The sequence below is a fragment of the Terrapene carolina genome, unplaced genomic scaffold (genome assembly GCF_002925995.2).
Source record: "Terrapene carolina triunguis isolate 2854851 unplaced genomic scaffold, T_m_triunguis-2.0 Scaffold34021, whole genome shotgun sequence".
In the NCBI taxonomy this organism is placed as follows: Eukaryota; Metazoa; Chordata; order Testudines; family Emydidae; genus Terrapene; species Terrapene triunguis.
The window spans coordinates 4,402,874-4,426,128 of record NW_020698372.1 but is presented as its reverse complement, the minus strand read 5'-3'; the positions used below and the strand labels follow the sequence as shown (position 1 = coordinate 4,426,128).

The following is a 23,255-nucleotide window of genomic DNA, read 5'->3' as shown; positions in this document are numbered from 1 at the left end:
AATGCAACATTTAACAGAGGCAGCATTGTTAACACTAGACAGAGGAATGATTCGGCCGAACTTAAATACAAGCACAGTGCACACAATAGCACACGCTGCCTGTCCCAAGGCAAGCGCACATAACCCACAAGAGCCCCGAAATGGTGAGTAACCACAGGGGCGGGAGGGACTGATTGTTCCAGGGCCATACTGTCTTCTGGGGTCCTGTGTTTTGGGCAATGGTCCCCCCGCCCCTCAAAGCACAGTGGCGCGGATATGTTAGCCTTACTGGGACAAGGAGCACGGTAGCTCTGCTAAGTAACCTGTGCAAGCGGATTGCCCGGCTTCTGCATGCGACCTTCGATGAGATCGCCGAGGCCGATTACTGCGATGTGAGAGAGCACATCAACGCCCTATTCCGCATCTAGGCATGCATGCAGCCCTAACCCTTCTTTCTGCAACCCTCCTCGCCCCAACAGCCCGCACCCAGCAACTCCCTTCTCAAAATAAAAGCTGCTTACCGGGCACCTCCTCTGCTGTTTGTTCTTCCCCAAGCACTGTCTGCTGCGACTGGCTACCTTCCTCCTGGCTTGAAAACAGCTCCTGGCTGCATGCATCTATGGATGCCGGGCCATCCTCTGGCTCTGGGCTCCTCTCCTCCTCAGCACCCTCACTCTCGCTTTCCTCCTCCGGCCTTGTTGCACTCTGGGCTGCCACAGCCTCTGAAGTGTCCATGGTGGTCTTTGGAGTGGAGGTGGGGTCACCCCCAAGTATCTCGTCCAGCTCTTCGTAGAACTGGCAGGTCGTGGGGGCAGCATCGGAGCGGCGGTTTGCCTCCCACGCATTGTGGTAGGCATTCTGCAGTTCCTTCACTTTAACCCTGCACTGCTGTGCGTCCCGGTCATGGCCCCTTTCTATCATGGCCCTTGATATCTGCCCATAGGTATCGTAATTCCTACGGCTGGAGCGCAGCTGGGACTGGACAGCTTCCTCCCCCCAAACACTGATGAGGTCCAGCACCTCGCCATTGTTTCATACCGGGGATCGCCTGGAGCGTGGAGGCATGTTCACCTGGAAAGATGCGCTTAGAGCACTCCACGGCTGGCTGAGCAAACAGGAAGGGGATTTTCAAAATTCCCAGAGAATTTAAAGGGTGGGTCTGACGGTTGGTCACCTGAGGGCAGGGCAGTAGAATTCAAAGTGATGACCAGAGTGGCTAGAACAGGCATTATGGGACACTTCCTGGAGGCCGATCAGAGCACATTAATAGATCAGGGCTCCCACACTGGTACCACAGCGCTCCGGCCCGGGTGCAGCAAGCTCTATGTTTCTTGTGGAGGTGGATTACCAGGGGTGCTCCAGCCGCAGAGTCCGGGCGCTCTATGTGACTTGCCAGTGTTGACACCTCAGGAGTTATGGCACCCGAGGCTGATTTCATGTGCTCTAACTTGCAAGTGTAGCCAAGCCATAAATGTCTGCAGGTGTTGACTGCCTGGCTTCTGACTCAGCAGCAACATGTGTGAATTTCACAGCAGGGAGAGGGTTTTCTTCCAGTAACTTAGTATCTACCTTTAACATGAAATGCTGAGCGGGTGTAACTGACATACATTTTGAGTAAGAAAAGCAGCTTTGGTAATGTCTATACTTATTCAGCTTTTCTCTTCACTTCAGTCCCTCCCTGCTAATGACAGAAAGCACTCGCTGCACTAGTGACTGTTCCTGGTAAACAACTGCAAACTATTTAAGATATATTGCTACAAAGAGAAGAATTTGCTCTCTATTTAAAAAACAAACAAACAAGCAACCAAACAACCCCCTCCCAGTCATTTCTGATAAAATGAAAAACTGGCACATGTCAGTATCCTGGGAGTTTTGGGGAGTGGGTGTGGGTGTGGGGAGGTTGGGCCACCTGAAATCATGTGAAAAACTGAAATGTGTGGTTACTGTACACAAACTGCATCCTCTGTATTGCTCTGAAGCAAAAAGTTAACACCTGTTGAAACGTCACAAGCAGATTCTTCAAGATTAGTTGAAACAAAACCATGATAAGGAGATAGTATGAAAGAGCTTATCAGGTGTGAAAATTGACTCATGCATAGAAAAGAATTGGCAGGTGCTCAGTACTTTGCAGAGGATGAAATGATTTCTACCCCATATACATACATGGAACAATCCCAGCCCTGGCTTACTTATACATTATAAAGCCAGGCAATACAGTTACAACACACTCAGCACTGATTTTAGGGGGAGGTAGGTTTACCCATGGGAGGGGGCAGGTTTTTACCTGCCTGTAAAAAAAAGGTGTGTTAAATGTAACAAGAAAGTGGCCCTAGCCACAAAGTTTGGCTTCCGAGTTCAGGGAAGCTCAGATTTGTGGTACCAGTGCGGGTACATTATAGAAAGAGACTTGATCAGCACACTTTGGAGTCAGGGTCCAGATCTGAATCAACAATGCCCTGTTGTGTTCTTGGTTGCCTCCATTTCTGGCAGTGGCATGTGCTTTCACTGTTTGCTGTGTTACAATAGGATTGTCCGCATTACTATGGCTATAATGTGGTGACAAGACTTTCTGCACCTGCAATCTTATAATACTTATATCAACCATTCCTTTCCAGTCTTGTGCTTATAATCAGCCCTTCGTGTCTTTCCCTAATTAAATCATTGAGGTGCTTTTATGCATTTTAAGTGCTTTTCTCAATATTAGGCAACAGCATTTAAAACTAACTTTTAATTTATAGCAATAATGGCTTGAACAAATAACTGTATATTTAAATTCAAGCTAATAAACCGGGTGGTGGAGGGAGGAGATGCTGCTCTAAACGTAAGAATTAGGAGTCCTGGTAGAAAAGGAATATGTTTGTCCTGGAGTTGGGGCGTGTCACAGTTATGGGTCTCCTGCTGGTGACAGAGGAGCCCTGATGTTGCTGAGGCAGCCATGCTAAACAGATGACAGGACAGAGACAAGAATATGGGTATAAAATGAGCGATCTAGGACAAAGAATTGGATGGAAACCTTGGCTCCCAATGCTGGAATTTCCCCTGGCTGAGAATAAGGGAGCCCGTGCTAGGATGCTTAAAGGGCTTAATCGCAAAATCAAAAGGGACAAGTACAATGTAATTTGGTGGTTCAGAATAAAATTTATATTGTTGTAACTTTCCTTCGGTTTCTGTATAAAGAGTGCCTGAAATGACGCAAGCTTCTGGAAAAACCGTGCCAGAACCCCGTTTCTAAAACCACTGCACTTAGTTTTCTGTACCTTTTTCACATGGTCTTCGAGTCAACTGAAGAGAGGATTAAATACTACATAAAACACCACATGGGTGTTCTGTGGAACTGAGATGTGGAAACACCAGTCTAAGAATGACTCACTCAAGTGCCTGCTATGGTCCTTCATGGTTCAGTAGGTCTGGACACAAAAGAATGAACTTCTTGGAAACTATTGTGTAGCTAAAGTGATTCTTCATTCATGCTCTTAGTGATAGAGACACATTGAAAGCTGTGCTTTATTTTTGGAACTGTTCTTAATACCTAGCTCTTATACGGTGCTTTTCAGCAGCAGATTGCCAAGTGCTTTACAAGGAAGGTCACCATCATCATCCCTATTTTGCCAATGGGAGGGATGATCACCTAGCTGGGACAGAGCCAGAAATAGAACTCCTGTTGCCTGAATTCCAATTCAGTGCTCTATCCACTAGGCCACTCCCTCAGCTGTACAGAATTCTGGCTGACGATCCAGCTGATGCAGTGAATAATAATTTACTCTGCTCAAATTCAGTGGTGCCCTTCCCTCCTCACCACTCTCCAGCCATCCTCAAGAAAAGCTGACAGTGCCCAGCTTTGACATATGTAGGTTTCTCTAGGATCAGTTTTACACTGAACAGTTCGGTGGTTGTCAACTTCATTGGCACCTGTGGTCCATTAATTACTGTGGCTGACATTCACCCCAGCAGGGAGATTGCACACAAAGCAGTTTCTGTGCCAGCTAAACCCTGTCATGCCCCAAATGAGTGAGCGTGTGAGGTGTCAGACAAAACTGCCATGGAAGTGGTTGCCTCTGAGTTCTGGAAAGAAAAGGCTCTACTCAAGTCAGTGTTGAAATGGCAGGTTGGTGCAGGCCTAGGGAAAGGGTTGTTGATTCCACATATGTGTGGATCCAGTGTTCCAAACTCTCCAGAAAAGTGTGTGCAGAGGGACTGTTGCCCCTATTCTGTCCATAGGCTGGAAGAGCAGCTGGTGAGAGCCTGGATTTCATTCCCTGGTGGAGCTCTGGGCACAAAACCTTTTGATTTGATGATTGCACAGTGATGGAGGAACTTCAGCCTGTATGAATAATAATCCCACATCAACTGAGTTTTACCAGCCATTGACATCTGCTTATAGTCCATTGATTTCACTAATGACTATTTTACTATGAAGGGTAACAAGTGCATGATTTTTCTCAGCAATAAACAAATTCCATTATCAGTCCCAGAATATTTACCTTTCAAAAGAGCATGCTCATCCTTTTTTCACCTGATTATAAGGGTTGCAGAGTTTGGTCCAGAGAGAATAATCCTATCTTGCAGTCCTGCTTGCAGGCTAGTCTTATTACAAAAATGGTAAATGAATGTATGCGTATCAGCATTTACTGTGGAGCTAATATCATGGAGCCAATACATCACTGGTGTCTTGCGTGTGCTTAGGAACATAGGAGTTGCCCAAGTGGATCAGACCCATAGTCCTTCTAGCTCAGTATACTGTCTTTGACAGTAGCCAGCATGAGATGCTTCAGAAGAATGTGCAAGAAACTTAAAGCTGAGCACTTATGAATTAACTTGCCCATAGTGGAGGTTTCTTCTTAACCCAGTAATCAGTGGTTTGCTAATGCACTGAAGCATGAAGGTCTATAGCCTTTCTTCGGGAAAAACATTATATTTAATGCGCAGTAACATACTATATGGAAATTCTCATTGCCCATATAATATTCTAATCTTTATGTGAAGATCTTGGTTTCAGTGATATCTGATGGTATCACAGGTTAATTCTGAAGTGTTTTTTTTTTTTAAGTCTTTTAATCAGTTTAAAATCTGTTGCTGTTGAATTTAACTGAATGGCCCCGTGCTACAGGGTGTCACGGCCCTTTAAAGGGGAAGAGACCAGTGCCTATGACAGGTCAACTGACTTCCAGTTAGGCCTCAGGCATCTGGGCCCTGGAGGGAGGAGAGATGGGTGAGTCAGACAGGAAATGGGCATAGAGAACTGCTGACCTGGGGCTCCCACTGCTGCTCCCTGGGAACAGGGAGACAGGCCAGAAGCCTGAGTAGTGGGAGAAGAAAGCGCTGGAGCAAGAGAGGCCACTGCCCTGCTCAAAGGCAGGGAGCTGGGAAAGATCCCAGGAGAGATGTGAGACTTCTATTATGCCCAAGGACAGAGTTTGCATTAGTGGCTTGTTTGAACTTTGCACACTGGTGGATAACCCTGGGAGCCCTCCAGCCTAAAGGACGAGTGAGTCTGATGAAGAGCCTGGTGTCACAGAAGGCGGTGGAGCCAGAATCCTTTGAGTAGTAGCGTAGCTAGTGGGGTGCAGGGGAAGCAGCCGCTTCCCCTCATCACATTTTTCAAAAGCGGCACCTGAGCAGGGCCGGCCCCGCCTAAAAGGGCCCCAGCTGTCCACCCCTCCCCTAGCTCACATCCCTCTCCTCTCCTCCCCTGAATGCTCCATCCCCCTGCTCCTCCCCCTCCCCTGCTTCCCGCGAATCAGATGTTTGCGGGAAGTCTGAAAACAAGCAGGGGCAGGCCGGCAGCAGCTGGTAAGCTGGGGCGGTGTGTGTGTGTGTGTGTGGGAAACGCGAGGAGGAGGGCTCCGGGGAGGCGCGACGTGGCCCAGTCCGGCCCTTGCCGAGCGGCTCCCTCCGGCCCCGGCCAAGCAGCTCCGGCCCCAGCAGCGCCGACTCGGCTCGGGACCTGGGGCGCTGGCCTCGGCCGAGCGCGCCGGCCCCAGCGGCTCCGGCCCGGCTCGGGCCCCAGGACGCCGACCCCGGTTCCGGCCGAGCGCGCCGGCCCGGTCCCAGCGGTTCCGGTCCCAGCTCGGGCCCCGGCCCCGGCGGTTCCGGCCCGGCTTGGGCCCTAGCGGCACCGGCCCGGCGCTGGCCCCGGCCCCAGCGGCTCCAGTTGAGCGCCCCGGCCCGGTCCTGGCCCTGGCCGAGCAGCGCCAGCTGAGCACCCCCGGCCCCGGCGGCTCCGGCCCCAGCGGCTCCAGCCCGGCTTGGCTTGGGCCCTGGGGTGCCGGCCCGGTCCCGGGCCCCGGGCTGAGCACCCCCGGCCCCAGCGGCTCCAGCCCGGCTCGGGCCCCAGGGCGGCGGCCCTGGTTCCCGGAATGCGACCGGAGCCATGCAGCTCTCCCCCCACCTCTGCCATGAGGAGCCCTCCGGCCTCCCCGAAGGCTGTGCCTGCTGCTCCGCCGGGGGGAGCCGCCAGGCCCAGCTAGCCCTCGCCGCCAGCCCGCCCCCAGCCCCTTCCCCCCGGACCGAGCCCCTCTGAGGGGGGGGGGGCGCAGCATGGCCGCAGCATGGCTGGAGGAGCCAGTGGGGGGGGGGCGCGGAGCGGGAGGAGGAGCCAGGGTGAGTGTGGCCAGAGGAGGAGCCAAGGGGGGGCTCCTTTTTTAGGTTTGCTCCCCTGCACTTAGGACCTGGCTACGCCATTGTTTGAGTCACGGTATTGAGCTTCAATTTATGATCTGAGCTGTCCAAATTAATAAATTAACCTGTTGCAAGTTCCTGTTGGAGCTGGAGAAGGATTCTTGAGGGGTCCTGAGAGGGGAAACTGATGGTGGGATGCCTGCAAGACCACCCCCACACCAGAAGAAGGCTTTTCCAGGTGGTAATCCTATGACAGCCTGTCTTGTGAGAGAGGGTAGATAGTAGGGATGGGCGTTGTCCCCCAAATTGTATCGCTTGATGGGGGGGGGCATGTAAAGGTTCGTCTGCCCCCTGAACAGCTCGAGTCACATACACACCCTAGACAGGACCCACCTTACCTTCAATCTCCCCTCCTGGAAAGCAGTGGCCCCTCCCTGCACTGCCCAGCTGTTGCTTCCCACAGGCAGCTTGCAGCACATTTCACTTGGTCTTCCAGGTCACTTATCCTGTGTCATTTTATTATGTTTATTACAGTAGTGCCTAAGGGCAGCTCCAGAGGACTAGGCACTGTGCAGGCAGAGTAGTGGAAGGTCCCTGCCCCCAAAGAGTTTATAATCTAAAGAGAGCAGAAAAGAGAGGGTAGGGAAAGGATTCTAGGACGCCAGCAGAATGACCCATGTGATGGCAGCAAACGCCAGGATAGTGGCACTATTTTTTAAATGGTTAGGTTTAGTTAGCAGGGGATCAGCTAAGTCACGCTGAGGGGAAGAGACTGTGAGGGAGAGGAAGGGTTGGAGCAAACAGCACAGGGCAGAGAAAGCCCAGTCAAAAGTGGAGAAAGTTCTCTGAATGTCTAAAGATCCCTGCTTAGGAGCAGAAGCAGCCAACTAGCTGTGCCACGGCCACACTGGGGCCAGGGGAAGAGGAAGAGGCATCCCCATGGTCCTAGTACCCCCATAATGGGGTGGTCTCTCCTGCACAGTACTGGGTCCAGGGGGATGTTGGGAGGAGGGGTGGCCCTGGCTGGGCCCTCTTTTCTCCCTCACCCCTAATGCAGTGATTCCTGCTTTGGCAGCTTCTCCCCCTGCCAACTGGAGACTTTCGTTGCTTAATGTCGTTTTGTTAGGGGGCATTTTTCAAAGGCTTATTAGTCTTGTTTTTTAAAAAGGGTGTTTAAGTAAAGTAATTTCACTTAAAAACGTGACTAGGAACAAAATGTTTTAAATGATGCACATAGGATGCATTGTAGGTTGTTGTTTTTTTTTAAAAACCTCATTTTTTATTTAAAAATATTTCTAACAATGTCCATGTTAATTATTATGTAAAACTGCTATTCTAGGTAACAACATGATGGCAGGTTCATTCAAAATGTCTATATATGTGTGAAGACTTGTATAAAAAAGCATACATATGTGGTATTACATATGTGGTATAACATACTGTACGATTTAGATCTTGGTGAACAACAAGATTTTAAATATATCTTGTTTCAGTTTTCTTAGACACATTATCTAGGAAATATTCAACGAGAAAGCTTGCTAAACAGACAATTATTATACACTAGGACTCTGATCTAACAAACCCTATGCCGATAACTGGAATATGCTAAGATTTCCAAAGCATTTTGTGATGACTGTTGATCTCCGCCCCCCCGCCTTCCTCTTTCCCCCCCCTCCCCCCCCCAGTGGGGCTCGCTGTTGGTGCTGATGAAGAACAAAAGGCACAGCATAGCACTGTAAATGCAGGTGTTGTTGGGACTGATCTGTCATATAAAATTAATTTTACATTTCCAAAAGCCTAGCCTAGGTTTCACTTCTCAAACATTTTCTCTTTTTTTCTCATTACATTAAAAAAAATCCAGAGGCAGGACTGAAAGCTTATGGTACATTTATTTTAAGGTGCTGGCTTATTTTTAAATGCACATCTGTTCAGCTTAAATGAGACACTTTTTAATGTTGTGATGTCTGTCAGTTTTTCTTGTAACTGTGGTAGACACTGCAGTATCTTTACAGAGCGTCTTGATCCCCAGTAGACTGTGTGTGGAATGAACTGGTTGATTCGGTGTGGTAAGTGGTGAGAAGTCCACAGCGTTTAAAAAACATTCTAGGTACCGCCCAGCTCTTAAAGAGCAACTTCACGTACTTCTTGAATTTTTCCCCCATAAAGAAATAGATAATGGGATTGAGACAACAGTGGAAAAAAGCCAGTGTTTCTGTCCCTTGCATTGCATAGTCCAGATCTTTGCTGATTTCACACTTTGTAATGATACCCAGGCCTACCAGCAATTGTAAGAAAAGCACAATGTTGTAAGGGGTCCAAAAAACAAAAAACACAATCATGACAGCAAAGATCATCTTCACAGCCTTATTTTTTTTCTCACTTCTACAGTACAGCAAGGTTTTAATGATCATCGAGTAGCAAAAAATCATAACCACTGAAGGTATCATGAGCCCTAGTATATTGACTTCCAAAGAGGAGAAAATCCTCCAGTTTGTGGAATTACCAGGGTACCGTGGTTTGCAGGTGGTATGATTGCGTTCCTTATAGGATTCACTAAATATCATCTCTGGAACTGAGGCTGAAATGGCTACTAACCATACAATAAGACTGGTAGAGATGCCATAGTTGACAGTTCTTGCTCTCAAGGCAAACACAGCATGAACTATTGCCAAGTATCTATCAATGCTCATGAGCATAATAAAAAATATCCCACTGTAAAACCCAACCAGATAGATCCAAGAAATGATTTTACACAATCTGTCCCCGAAAACCCACTGATCTGCTGCATAATAAGACCAGAAGGGAAGGGAGAAAACAAACAGCAAATCTGAGATTGCAAGGTTGAGCAGATAAACGTCGGTCATGCTCTTCAGCCTCTTGTATTTGAACAGGACCAAAATGACTAGAGAGTTCCCTACCAAGCCAAGCAGGAATACCAGAGAATAAAGTGTGGGCAGAAAGTGTGATCCAAACTTCTTGATGCCTTCTTTACTGCAAGGTTTTGAAGAATCGTCATAACTGTCACTATAGGTATCATATAGAGTCGAATCGTCGTAGATGTCTGTGGTTTGGTTGTTCATTTTCCACTTCCTGAGAAGAAGCAGGTACAAATGTTAATAGATGCTCAAGGGGGAGTTAAAAATCTTTACCTAAAATAGAGGCAACTTTGAAACCGTATCACCAAAGAAGTCTTTGAAAAGAACTTGAATAAGAATGAAGTCTTTGCAGTTCTAATGCACGTTTCATCTGAGGTTTGAAACTCTAGGTTTTTGGTGGATCCAGATCTCAGTTAGCATTAAAGATTTACAAATCCATACTGGACAGAAATGGGGGCCACTCCCTGATATGTTAATGGACACTCCTAGCACTATGCAACGCTACATAAAAGTTTAGGGCATGCAGTGGGGCTGTTTGTTTTCAGTTGAAACTGCAGCTGGAAGGGAGGAAGGTGAAGTTTAATTAGTAAAATAAGTGACAGAAATCCTTCAAACCTTGGAACCAAATCATAAGAACTGAAATCCTAGTCCCAGTGAAGTAAATGATAAAACTCCAATTGACTTCCACCCACAGTATTTACACCAGCAAACATTGACTAAGGACTAAGTGAAAAATTAGCAAGGACCGCAGCATCTGACTCATTTTTAGAGCACTACTCCTTTTTAATGCAATGTTCATGCAGTTCCTGAATATCAGCAATAGGACTCTCTTACTTAACAGTACCAGCACTTAACTTGCTGTCCAGAAAATATATTTGTATTTTCAGTAGTCTCTTTCTTCAGTGGCCAAGTGAGTGACAGGAATTTGTCACATTAATATGCATGTTCTGTTTTAGTAGATGTATTTTAATTGGCATTATTTTAAGAAGGCTACGCTGCTCAGTTGGTGAACACAGCATAAAAAGACTGCATGTGAATAGCATTATTCATCCAAGCATTTCCTAGCTTTTTGCCTAAGTGAATTAAGTCTCTCCACATTTTTGGAGGTTGGTAAGTATCCCCATTTGTAGAAAAGGAGAAAATGAAACAGAGTAGGGTTAAGTGACTTGTCTAAGGTCGTGCTAGAACCAGGGACAGAATCTATAATGGCTGTTTCCAAGTTTTATGCTCCAGTCAGAAGAGAGAACTCCTTCCCACCCTGTAGTTGTGTTATATTGCAGATAGATATTGATTTGTTAAGCTGAAATACAAATTACATAAAACACCAATAGTGGGAAAAAAAGAAGGACCATTAAGCCAGTGGTCTAGGAATTGCTTTTAGTGCTAGAGTATATACACTGAACAACTCACAAGAATTAGTTAGGAGTCACTGCAACTAGATTCAGACATTTTAGTTAATTTTAAAATGCAAATTCTACCCTTTTGTAATAAAATAAAAACTAAACATGAACATTTTGATTATGCCCATGTTTGAAAATTGTTCAATTTCAAAGTGAAGCAATAGCAGAAAGAAAACTCATTAAAGTACATGAATATCTGCATAATCATATATATAAAACAAATGTATAAAATATACAAAATCACTGTTTCTGAATTGCATTTTGTAAATTGTACCTTTTTTCTCCCCCTTCACAGTTGATCTGAAGAAACCCTTTGCCTGAAATTGCAGAGTCTCCTGTTTTCTGGGTAAGTCGGTGGCTTGCTCACTGTAGCTGTGAATGTGATGTGGTATAATCTAAAAGGAAGTACAAGGTTTTCTTTGGGGAGTCCGTCCCAGAGCAGAGACATCTAATTCTCGTGATAATGAGGTGAGATAATGTGCCTTTAAAATATATATCTTGAAACAACCACCACTTTCCTGCGAATGCCATGAGGCAGGGATTAGTGTGTCTTATTCCTTCTAGCTTTCTCCATTTCCAACTGGTGATTGGTCTTCTGCTTGTGTCTCTTTCTGAATTTACTTGAACACAGTTGCTCCTTTGTTTTCTTTTCTCCCAGTTATTCCTCAAGGACCTGAGAGGTCATGAAAGATTTATGGAATCTTCCTGATGTGAGTAGTTCATTGACTCCAGTGTAACATTGACCCCTAGAGGATTACACCTATGAAAAGGGATTGAAGGATGAGTTAATTAAAAGCTGAGAAAAGTGCCTATAATATACTCTTCGAGTTGTTTAATAATCTGTTTGGTTTTATCTTTGCACCTGGGCTTTCCACATTTTGCTCTAACATAATTCTCTAAAGCAGGGGTTTTCCAATGTGTGTACAATGTCTTAATAGGGAGATTGTCTCCCGGTTCGCCTAGCATGGCATTGCAAAAGCACGGATCGCCTCCCTCTTATTTATGGTGGTGCGGACCACTTTTCCTTCATTTACAAACACATCTAATTCCTTTGGCAGCTGCAAGAATTGTTTAAATGGAAAATAATATCAAGAAATTATTGTGTATTTCTAGCTGGCTTTAATGTAATACGTTGTGACTGAATGCTCCCCTGTATTCACACCCCACTCACTATTGTAATGATCTTTGTACAAAATATGCCTTGTGAGGTAGCATTTGAAAATTAGTGACTTGTTGGTCAATAGTATCATGGTGAAATGTACGTTGTCATCATCATCATGGTCCTATTACGCCTCTGGCGTTTAGGGCAGTGACGAAGCTCCTCGACTCCTGTCTGTTTCTGACAAGTCTTTCAATGGTTCCCCAGCTGTGCCCCAGGTTTTTCAGCTTGGCTTCCGCAGCAATTCACCATGTTGTTTTCGGCCTCGTTTTCACTTGCCTTCAGGTATTCATCTTATTGCTGCTCTGGTGATGGAATCAGTTTCCATCCGAAGCACATGGCCGATCCATCTCCAACACCTCCTGGCAATGATGGTGCTCAGATCCTCTAGGCTGCACTGTGTCAATAGATCTTGGTTTGAGATTGTTCTGGGCCAAAAGATACGGAAGATTTTTCTGAGGCAGGTTGTATGGAATGAAGACAGTTTGGACACATCATACTTTCTCCTTCCCCAGCATTCTGCACTATAAAGTAGAGTTGAAAGTACACAGCTCTGATAAATCTTGACTTTGGTTTTGGTGTTGTATTTTGATCATATCCAGACTGTATTTAAGCTCCTGAAGGTGTTCCTGGCTTTATTGATTTTGTTCCGGATGTCCTGGCTTGTTCCACCGATCTGGCTGATGGTGCTGCCCATGTATGTGAATGTTTCTACATTGGTGAGAACATAATCCTCTCTCCGTACAGGTGATGGTAAGTCAATATTAAAGGTCATGATATCTGTCTTATTGCGATTGATTTTCAGTCCAATTTGCTGGCTGAATGCGTTGAGTCGAGTTGTTTTTCCTTGTATATGGTGTTGGGTATGTGATAGGAGAGTGACATCATCTGCGAAGTCCAGGTCTTCAAGGGATGAGAAGAGTGTCCATTTAATGCTTCTTGGCATGTCTTCTGTTGTACACCGCTGTGACGTTCCCCTCTGGTGTTATCTGGACTGGTGATCTAATCCTTGACTCTGGGAGCCAGCCGTACCCTGCTCTGCTGTGAGAACCCCCACTCCTGGGCTGTTCACGCACAGCCTCTGGCATGTAAGCTGCTCCCAGCGACTTGCAAGCGAATGACACTAGCCAATATCTCCGGTCCCAGACACAACCCTAGGAACCTCCATCTTGCAGTGTCCAGTTATGCCCACTGCAAGCTTATATGAGTTCGTCAATTTAACAAAGAAATTGATATGTACCAGGCTTGTTAGCCCAAGGGGGGCCTCTGACACTCTTCAGACAAAACGCATTGCTTCAGGTACAATAAACAAACAGATTTATTAACTATAAAGATAGATTGTAAGTGATTATAAGTCAAAGCAGAACAAGTCAGATTTGGTCAAATGAAATAAAAGCAAAATGCATTCTAAGCTGATCTTAACACTTTAAATGTCCTTAAAAACTTAGATGCTTCTCACCACAGGCTGGCTGGTTACTTTTCAGTCAAGCTCTCCCCTTTTATCAGCGTTTCAGTCGCTTGGTGGTGGTGGTGTCTGTCGATGTAGGTGGAAGAGAGAGAACATGACAAAATGTCTCTCCCTTTTATCATGTCCTTTCTTCCCTCTTGGCTTTGCCCCACCCCCTTCAGAGTCAGGTGAGCATTACCTCATCGCAGTCCCAAACAGACCAAAGGAAGGGGGTGACTCCCTCGAGTTCATTGTTCCTGTAAGGCTGGGCTGGGTTTGTCCCATCCATGTCCTGATGAGGTGTGAACTGGCTCTCTTTTCTTGGAGAGTGTTTGCATGGGCTTGCTTTAAGCCACGAGGATACATTTTCAGCCTCATAACTATATGCATGAAATTATAACCTATAACCTTACTATAACATCACTATCACAACCATGCTCAGTGCAGTATGAGCCTTCTGAAGACACCCAACATGATAAACTTTGCATTGGATACCACACAATCATTTTATAAAGATGAACATGGGGGTGTAGGGTGTTCCCACAAGGTACAGAGCATCACAGCCGCATTACCCAGTCGATGGCAATGTTGAAGAGGATTGCAGACATGACACACCCCTGACGTACTCCTGTTTTGACTTCAAAACTGAGCTCACTGTGATCAACACTGCATATAAAGTTGAAATAGAAGCTTTTGATGACATTGATTATACAGAAAAGAATTCCATATGCCCGCAGAATGCACCATAAGCTGGTCTTGTGAATGCTATCAAAAGCTTCTCAAAGTCTATGAAACTTCTGTAGAGTTGCAGTTGCCATTCTAAGCACTGTTCTATTATGTTTCGTAGATCTGGTCTGTGCATCCACGCCCTTTCCGAAAACCAGCTTGCTCTTTTCTGAGAACGCTATCAACTGCCTCTGATATACACTGGACTATGATCTTATACAATACTTTGCTTGGCACAGATAAAAGTGTGATACCATGCCAGTTATTACAATCGCTGAAAGTTCCTTTTTTTGGGTATCTTCACTATAATCCCATTGGTCCACTCATCTGGCACCTTTTCCCTTTCCCAGACTGATGTAAATAGAGGGGCCTGGATAGATGCTGCTAATTTAGGGTTTACCTTGAACAATTCTGTATTCAAGTTATCCTTGCCAGAAGCTTTCCCATTTTTTAAAGATTTGATGGCTTGAATGATCTCTTCCTTAGTTGGGGTGTCTGTGCTGATATCAAGATCTTCTTCTGCCTCCTAGATGTTTTCTTCCTCTTTAGGTGGCCCCCTGTTCAGCAATTCTTTTAAATGCTCTGTCTAGCACATTTCTTATTCTTTTTCCTTTGTTCCTGATGAGAGTGTTTGTTGGTGTCTGCCGTTTACCACTGATAAGTCGTGTCATTTTGTAGATGGTTCCTTGTTCACCACGAGCAGATGCATCCTCTGCTTGTGTTGCGAGATTATCACTATAATGCCGTTTGGCCGCTCTCACAAGGTGTTTGACCTCCCGGTGTTATGCTTATAAGAAGCACACGGGATCTTTTTCAGGGGAAAAGGCAATATGCCGCATTTATTGAAGATACAACAATTAGCATATGCATTCAATCACACCACACACACACTCTCTGTCCTGCCAGTCGATGTTATAGTTACCAGTCCAGAGTCTGGATCAATCTAGTGGCCAGCTAGGTTGATCTTGGGTAGGTAGGAGCCGGGTTCTGTTGGTTGCGACACGATGCTCTGGGGAAATCTTGGCAGGATGAACCCAAAGTTTCATGGCAAGGCACCCTGTTTATATAATGATTTTCCTTCATCGGGACCAATGAGTTTTGCACCATCATGTTGTAATCAATTGTTGTTTGGCGAGTGCTTGTTTTCTTAAATTGTCCTTCTCATCCTTTATCTTGTTCTTTCATCAAGTTCCTCAGGGAGTTATCCCATGCTGGTTTTGATCACAGCTATCTTGTTCCCATTGATAGGTGCCTGTCTCATCTTTAGAATCGTCAATCTGCCCTCCTCTAACATTTCAATAGGGGTGTGTTGCAGCCTCCTGGTGCCCTTGCATCTGTCTTTGGTTCCTCCCTAGACCATCTGGTTCAGCAATGACTTTCACACTTATCTTTTAACACACACATTCCTCATTCACATACAAAACAGAATTAATTTACACAGAACATTTTGAGCAGGAACATCAAATTGCAATGCAAAAGAAAACAATCATGGCATTCTTTTACTTATTTTAAAATGCTAAACCTACAACAAATTGGTGACCCTCAAAGATCTGTTTCTGCCTTGAAATCAGCTCAGACACAGATTCTGTCTGATGCATCTTTACCAAATGGCTCATTAGGCCATTCCTTTCTGCTATTCTCAAAAATGGTGGCTGGCAGGATATGATCAAATCATACACCAATACATTTAATACATGCTACATTATTATTCTTTATCCTTCATTCTAAATTATATAAAATACAAACATAAAATCCTACTACTACACTGGTGTGCCTTGCTATACTGCTCATGGTATTTGTCCTTAGCTTCTGGGATTTTGTGTCTAAAACTTTTTTCTTCAGGGCTCATCTGGTTTCTATGGTGTTCCATGTGCCGGGTGTAATCCACTCCTTCCTTCTCTTCTGCATGTAGCCTAGACAGGCTTCATTGCTCTGTTTATAAATTGCTGTTACTTTGTCCCACTTCTTGTTGATCTCCTCATCTGCATTCCCTCCTCTTCATCAAGGTCTGCAAGTGCTTGAGACCTGTTCTTTAACTGTCGAACGAAGGCTTTCTGTATTTCAATGGACTTTAGCTTGTCAATATCACAACGTCTATGTCCCTTGTTTGGTGGACCCACACTTCTCAGTTTTAGCTTGATGGAGGCTGTTACAAGGTGCTATTCATTGCCAACATCTGCACCCCTTCTCACTTTCACATCTGTCAGTGAGCGTCGCCATTTGCCATTGATCATGATATGGTCAATCTGGTTCTTATCTCTGCCATTTGGAGAACACCATGTCAGCTTGTGAATTTCACGATGTTCAAATAGGATTCCGCCGATGACTAGGTCATTTATATTACAGAAATCAATAAGCCTTTCTCCGTTTTCATTCATAGTGCCACACCCATGTCTTCCCATTGCTCTGTCCTTGTTTGTGTTGTCCTTACCGACCTTGGCATTCAGGTCTCCCATGATGATAGTTAGGTCGTGGCGTGGTACTCTCTCTAACTCCGCCTGTAGTGTAAGGTAGAATTTGTCCCTTACTTCGTCATTACTGTCATTTGTCGGAGCATAACACTGAATCAGGATATTATTACGTTTCCCTTTCAGTCTGGCTCTCATAAGTCTGCTGCTGATGGATTTCCATTCAAGCAGGGAATGCTCCACTCTCTTCTTCAAAAGGATGGCAACACCCTCATGGTGTTGTCCATCATCGCGTCCAGAAAACCGCAAAGTTTTTCCCGAGGCTATTGTTAATTTTCCTGATCCCGTCCATCTACTCTCGCTGACACCCAGGATGTGTAAGCTGTAGCGTCTCATCTCTGCTGTGACCTGAGCTAGCTTCCCTGCTTCGTACATTGTCCGTACGTTCCAAAAACCAAGTTTGGTTTTTGTCTTGGTGTTGAGCACTTCAGTCTTCATGCCAGTGGCTTCCTTTCGGCTTTCACCACTGGCAGTTATACAGGTCATTGACTCCTGAAGGCCATCTGTCAAGGCTGTATCCCCACTTTGAACTTTAGGGTACAAGAGTGGGGGCCTGCATGAGGACTCCTAAGCTTATCTACCCACTTAGCTTTGGTCCGCTGCCACCATCACAAGAACTCCCTCCCTGGGAAGCCTTGAGAAACCTTTCACCAATTCCCTGGTGAACACAGATCCAAACCCCCTTGGATCTTAAAACAAGGAGAAATTAACCATCCCCCCTCCTTCCTCCCACCCTCCTTTCACCAACTCCTGGTGAGTACAGATCCAAACCCCCTTGGATCTTAAAACAAGGAGAAATCAATCTGGTTCTTAAAAAAGAAGGCTTTTAATTAAAGAAAAAGGTAAAAATCATCTCTGTAAAATCAGTATGGAGAATAACTTTACAGGGTAATCAAACTTAAAGAGCTCAGAGGACCCCCCTCTGTCTTAGGTTCAAAGTACAGCAAACAAAGATAAATACTCTGGTAAAAGGTACATTTACAAGTTGAGAAAACAAAGTAAATCTAAGACGCCTTGCCTGTCTTTTTACTTACAAGTTTGAAATAGGAGAGACTTGTTTAGAAAGATGGGGAGAACCTGGATTGATGTCTGGTCCCTCTCAGTCCCAAGAGCGAACCACCCCTTAAAACAAAGAGCACACACACAAACCTTTCCCCCCCCAAGATTTGAAAGTATCTTGTCTCCTTATTGGTCCTTGGGGTCAAGTGTCAGCCAGGTTACCCGAGCTTCTTAACCCTTTACAGGTAAAAGGATTTGGAGTCTCTGTACACAGAGAGCTGTTACCCTTCCCTTCATAGTTATGACACGCCCCCCAAATCACAGATAGTGTTGGACGTTCGGTTCCACACTGGCTGTGATTTCTTCCTGGAGTTCTAGGAGAAAACAGAGTTAATAAGACATACTACTGATTATATAAAAACTAACAATGTTTCATTCCAAGAACAATTGTTAACCAGTTAACTCTGGGAAACTTTCCCGGGAGAGTGCATCAGCCACTTTGTTAGAAGCTCCCGAAATGTGTTGTATTTCAAAATCAAAATCTTGGAGAGCTAAACTCCATCGAAGAAGTTTTTTGTTATTTCCCTTGGCGGTATGAAGCCACTGTAGCGCAGCATGGTCTGTTTGTAGTTGGAAACGCCGTCCCCAAACATATGGGCGTAGCTTTTCCAGCGCGTACACAATGGCGTAGCATTCCTTTTCGCTGATTGACCAGTGACTTTCCCTCTCAGACAGTTTTTTGCTGAGAAACACGACAGGATGGAATTCTTGATCCGGTCCTTCCTGCATTAAAACTGCTCCCACGCCTCTCTCGGAAGCATCTGTGGTTACTAGGAACGGTTTGTCAAAGTCTGGGGCCCTTAGCACAGGGTCAGACATGAGTGTTGCCTTAAGCTGGTTAAAGGCCTTTTGACACTCATCAGTCCACTGAACTGCATTTGGCTGTTTCTTTCTGGTTAGGTCTGTCAGCGGGGCGGCGATTTGGCTGTAGTGTGGTACAAATCGCCTATAATATCCGGCCAAGCCTAAGAAGGATTGGACCTGTTTCTTTGACTTTGGAACCGGCCACTTTTGGATAGCATCCACTTTGGCCTGTAGGGGATTTATAGTTCCTTGACCCACCTGGTGCCCCAGGTACGTCACTCTGTTTTGGCCTATTTGACACTTTTTAGCCTTAACAGTTAGTCCTGCCTGTCGGATGCGCTCGAAGACTTTTTCCAGGTGCTCCAGGTGTTCTGTCCATGAATCAGAAAAAATGGCCACATCATCGAGGTAGGCAACTGCAGATTCTCCCAATCCCGCTAAGAGACCATCTACAAGTCTTTGGAAGGTGGCGGGTGCATTTCGCAACCCGAAAGGGAGTACATTGAATTCATACACCCCTGCCTGGGTGACGAAGGCGGACCTTTCCTTAGCGGGTTCATCTAGTGGTACTTGCCAGTACCCTTTGGTTAAGTCTAAAGTAGAGATGAATTGGGCATGTCCCAATTTTTCCAATAGCTCATCTGTGCGTGGCATTGGATAGTTGTCAGGACGAGTTACAGCATTTAGCTTACGGTAGTCCACGCAAAAGCGTATTTCCCCATCTGGTTTGGGAACTAGAACCACTGGAGATGCCCATGCACTGGTAGAGGGGCGGATTATACCCATCTGTAGCATGTCCTGGATCTCCCTTTGTATAGCAGCTTGGGCATGAGGTGACTCCCGGTAGGGTGGGGTTCTAATTGGGTGAGCATTACCTGTGTCAATGGAGTGGTATGCCCGTTCGGTCCGTCCTGGAGTGGCTGAGAAAATCGGTGCAAAGCTTGTGCACAGCTCCTTGATCTGCTGTCGCTGCAGACGTCCCAGGGTCGTGGAGAGGTTCACCTCTTCCACGCCACCATTCCTTTTTCCTTCGTAGTAGACACCTGCAGGCCACTCCGCGTCATCTGTTTCCTGGGCTGTAAACTGGCAAACGTTTAATCCTCTGGAATAAAAGGGCTTAAGAGAATTAACATGGTATACCTTAGGCTTTATGTTGGAGGTGGGGGAGGCTATGAGATAGTTAACAGCTCCTAGGCGCTCCTGGACCGTGAATGGTCCTTCCCACGACGCTTCCATTTTATGGGCCTGGAGCGCCTTTAAGACCATGACTTGGTCTCCTACTTTGAAGGACCGTTCTCTGGAATGTTTATCATACCAGGCCTTTTGCTCTTCCTGAGCATCCTTTAGGTTTTCTTTAGCAAGGGCTAAAGAGTGTCGGAGGGTGTTTTGTAGGTTGCTTACAAAGTCTAGAATGTTAGTTCCTGGAGAAGGCGTAAACCCCTCCCATTGCTGCTTCACCAACTGTAATGGCCCCTTAACCTCGCGGCCATACACAAGTTCAAATGGTGAAAACCCTAAACTGGGATGTGGTACAGCCCTGTAGGCAAAAAGCAACTGCTGCAACACTAGGTCCCAATCATTGGAGTGTTCATTTATGAATTTACGTATCATGGCCCCCAAAGTTCCATTAAACCTCTCCACCAGACCATTGGTTTGATGGTGATGAGGGGTGGCAACCAAGTGATTCACCCCATGAGCTTCCCACAGGGTTTTCATGTTCCCTGCCAGGAAATTAGTTCCCAAATCTGTAAGGATGTCGGAGGGCCAACCTACCCTGGCAAAAATGTCTGCTAATGCCTGGCACACACTTTTAGTCTTGGTGTTGCTTAAGGGTACAGTTTCCGGCCATCGGGTAGCAAAATCCATGAAAGTCAATACGTACTGCTTTCCTCTGGGTGTCTTCTTTGGGAAAGGACCCAGAATATCCACAGCTACTCGCTGAAATGGGACCTCAATTATGGGTAGTGGCTGGAGAGGGGCTTTAACCTGGTCTTGGGGCTTTCCCACTCGTTGGCACACCTCACAAGACCGGACATAATTAGCAACGTCCTTGCCCATTCCCTCCCAGTGGAAGGACTTCCCCAACCGGTCTTTGGTTCTGTTCACCCCAGAATGGCCACTGGGATGATCATGGGCTAAGCTCAAGAGCTTTACCCGATACTTAGTGGGAACCACCAACTGTCTTTGAGGATGCCAGTCTTCCTGGTGCCCACCAGAAAGAGTTTCCTTGTATAAAAGTCCTTGTTCTACAACAAACCGGGATCGGTTAGAAGAGCTGAGAGGCGGTGGGGTGCTCTGTGCCGCCGCCCAAGCTTTCTGAAGGCTGTCATCTGCTTCCTGCTCGGCCTGGAACTGTTCCCTTGATGCTGGAGACATCAGTTCCTCCTTGGACTGTGGACTGGGGCTTGGTCCCTCTGGAAGCGATGCAGGTGCTGGGGCTGTTTCCACTGACCGTGAACCGCTGTCCGCTGGTGCACTATGTGGTATCTCAGGCTCTGGCTGAGCCTCTTGGGTAGGGTTATCTGCTGCTTCCGCCAGTTCAGGCTCGCTGGTGCCCTCTGGCATTGGAGTTGTAGACGGGTTTGCAAGCGCTGGACTCCGTGCCGGCAATGGTTCTGGTGCTGGTTGCGTTGCCAGTTCCGGTTCCGGGACTGGCTTTGGCTGGGTCTCTGGGATTGGATCCACTACGGCTGTTGCAGTCGTTGGCAGGGGATCCGGTTCCACCACCTGTGTTTGGGTCTCCGGTAACACAGACGGGGCCCTGGTGGACGGCTCAGGAACAGGGATGGGGGTGAAAGCTTGCTTAGCCTGGCTGCGGGTGACTATTCCCACCCTCTTGGCTAGCTTCACATGGTTGGCCAAGTCTTCCCCCAGCAGCATGGGGATGGGATAATTGTCATAGACTGCAAAAGTCCACATTCCTGCCCAGCCCTTGTACTGGACATGCAACTGGGCTGTAGGCAAGGTTACAGACTGTGACACGAAGGGTTGAATTGTCACTGTAGCCTCCGGGTTGATGAGTTTGGGGTCCACTAGGGATTGGTGGATAGTTGACACTTGTGCCCCAGTGTCCCTCCAAGCGATAACCTTCTTTCCGCCCACTCTCAAGGTTTCCCTTCGCTCCGAGGGTATGAGAGAGGCATCTGGGTCTGGGGATCTTTGGTGTGATTGGGGTGTAATGAACTGTAATCGGTTAGGGTTCTTGGGGCAGTGAGCCTTTATATGCCCCAGTTCATTACATTTAAAACATCGCCCTGCTAAGGTATCACCGGGGCGATGTTGGTTGATGGAGACTGGTGTGGTGGGGTGAGAAGGCGTCTGGGGTTTCCCTTGGGATGTGGGTGGGGCCTTGGGTTGTCCCCGGTGGTAAGGTTTTGTTTCGGCTTGCCCCTTCTGATATTCGCTCCAACTGCTACTAGCTTTTTTCTTTTCTGTCACCTCCACCCATTTGGCTCCAATCTCCCCCGCCTCGGTTACAGTTTTGGGCTTCCCATCTAGGATGTACCTTTCTATTTCCTCAGGAACACCCTCTAAAAACTGCTCCATTTGCAATAGGAAGGGCAACTCTTCCGTAGATTTAACATTTGCTCCTGATATCCAGGCATCCCAATTTTTCCCAATGTGGTAGGCATGTCGGGTAAATGACCCATCGGGTTTCCACCTTAGGGCTCTGAACCGCCGACGGGCATACTCAGGTGTTAGCCCCATTCTGATTCTGGCCTTGTTTTTAAAAAGTTCATAACTGTTCATGTGTTCCTTAGGCATTTCAGCCGCCACCTCTGCTAAGGGTCCACTGAGCTGCGGCCTCAGCTCTACCATGTACTGGGGTGGAGGGATGTTGTATCCAAGGCAGGCCCTTTCAAAATTTTCTAAGAAGGCCTCAGTATCATCGCCTGCCTTGTAGGTAGGGAATTTCCTGGGATGGGAAGTGGTACCTGGAGAGGAGTTGTTAGGATGGTCTGATGCACCCTGCCTAGTCCTTGCTGCTTCCAGTTCCATCTCTTTTTCTTTCAGCTCCATCTCTCTCTTGTGGGCCGCCTCTTTGGCTTTCTCTTCTCTGTCTCTCAGCTCTATCTCTCTCTTGTGGGCCGCCTCTTTGGCTTTCTCTTCTCTGTCTCTCAGCTCTATCTCTTTTTCTTTCAGCTCCATAGCTCTCTTGTGGGCCTCCTCTTTAGCTTTTTCTTCTTTGGTAGTCATTTTCCTGGTTTTCTTGTGCTGGGTCACACCCCTCTGCAGTTGACTGAAATTGGGATGTACTTAGCTCTGGCTGCTGCTGAGTTAACAGAGACTTTCTAACAAGCTACTCCCGAGGATGTAAAAAGAAAAAAAAACAATTCAACTTGTAAATTATCTTTACCAGTCAGTCAAAGTTTGCTCCCTTTGAACCCTTCTCTTAACAAAGGACCTCGTTAAAAAAACTTAACACCTCTGCCTTCAGGCAAGGAGAGATAAGATATGCATCTACCTTCAGCTCTGCTTTCCAAGCAGCTAGAAGGAAGAAAAAAAAAATTCTCTTACTGGCTTTGGGTTTAAAATGTATCCCACCGCTATGCCACCATGTCATGGCTGGATCCCCACTTTGAACTTTAGGGTTCAAATGTAGGGGCCTGCATGAAAACTTCTAAGCTTATCTACCAGCTTAGCTTTGGTCCGCTGCCACCATCACAAGAATTCCCTCCCTGGGAAGCCTTGAGAAACCTTTCACCAATTCCCTGGTGA

At 46.4% G+C, this 23,255-nt stretch overlaps 1 protein-coding gene across 1 annotated transcript; it reads right to left on the bottom strand.

The window, feature by feature from the left end:
* Nucleotides 1-8,306: 8,306 nt before the first annotated feature.
* Nucleotides 8,307-11,422, bottom strand: LOC112118705 (C-C chemokine receptor type 4). Its single transcript, XM_024217119.3, has 2 exons — nucleotides 11,148-11,422; nucleotides 8,307-9,687 (listed from the first exon to the last, which is right to left on the bottom strand). The coding sequence occupies exon 2, from the start codon at nucleotides 9,675-9,677 to the stop codon at nucleotides 8,604-8,606; it is 1,074 nt and encodes a 357-aa protein (XP_024072887.1). The 5' UTR covers nucleotides 9,678-9,687; nucleotides 11,148-11,422; the 3' UTR covers nucleotides 8,307-8,603.
* Nucleotides 11,423-23,255: the final 11,833 nt, after the last annotated feature.

What these genes read in the sequence shown, in the direction of transcription:
- LOC112118705 (XM_024217119.3), bottom strand. Translation starts at nt 9,677, where the DNA reads ATGAACAACCAAACCACAGACATCTACGACGATTCGACTCTATATGAT.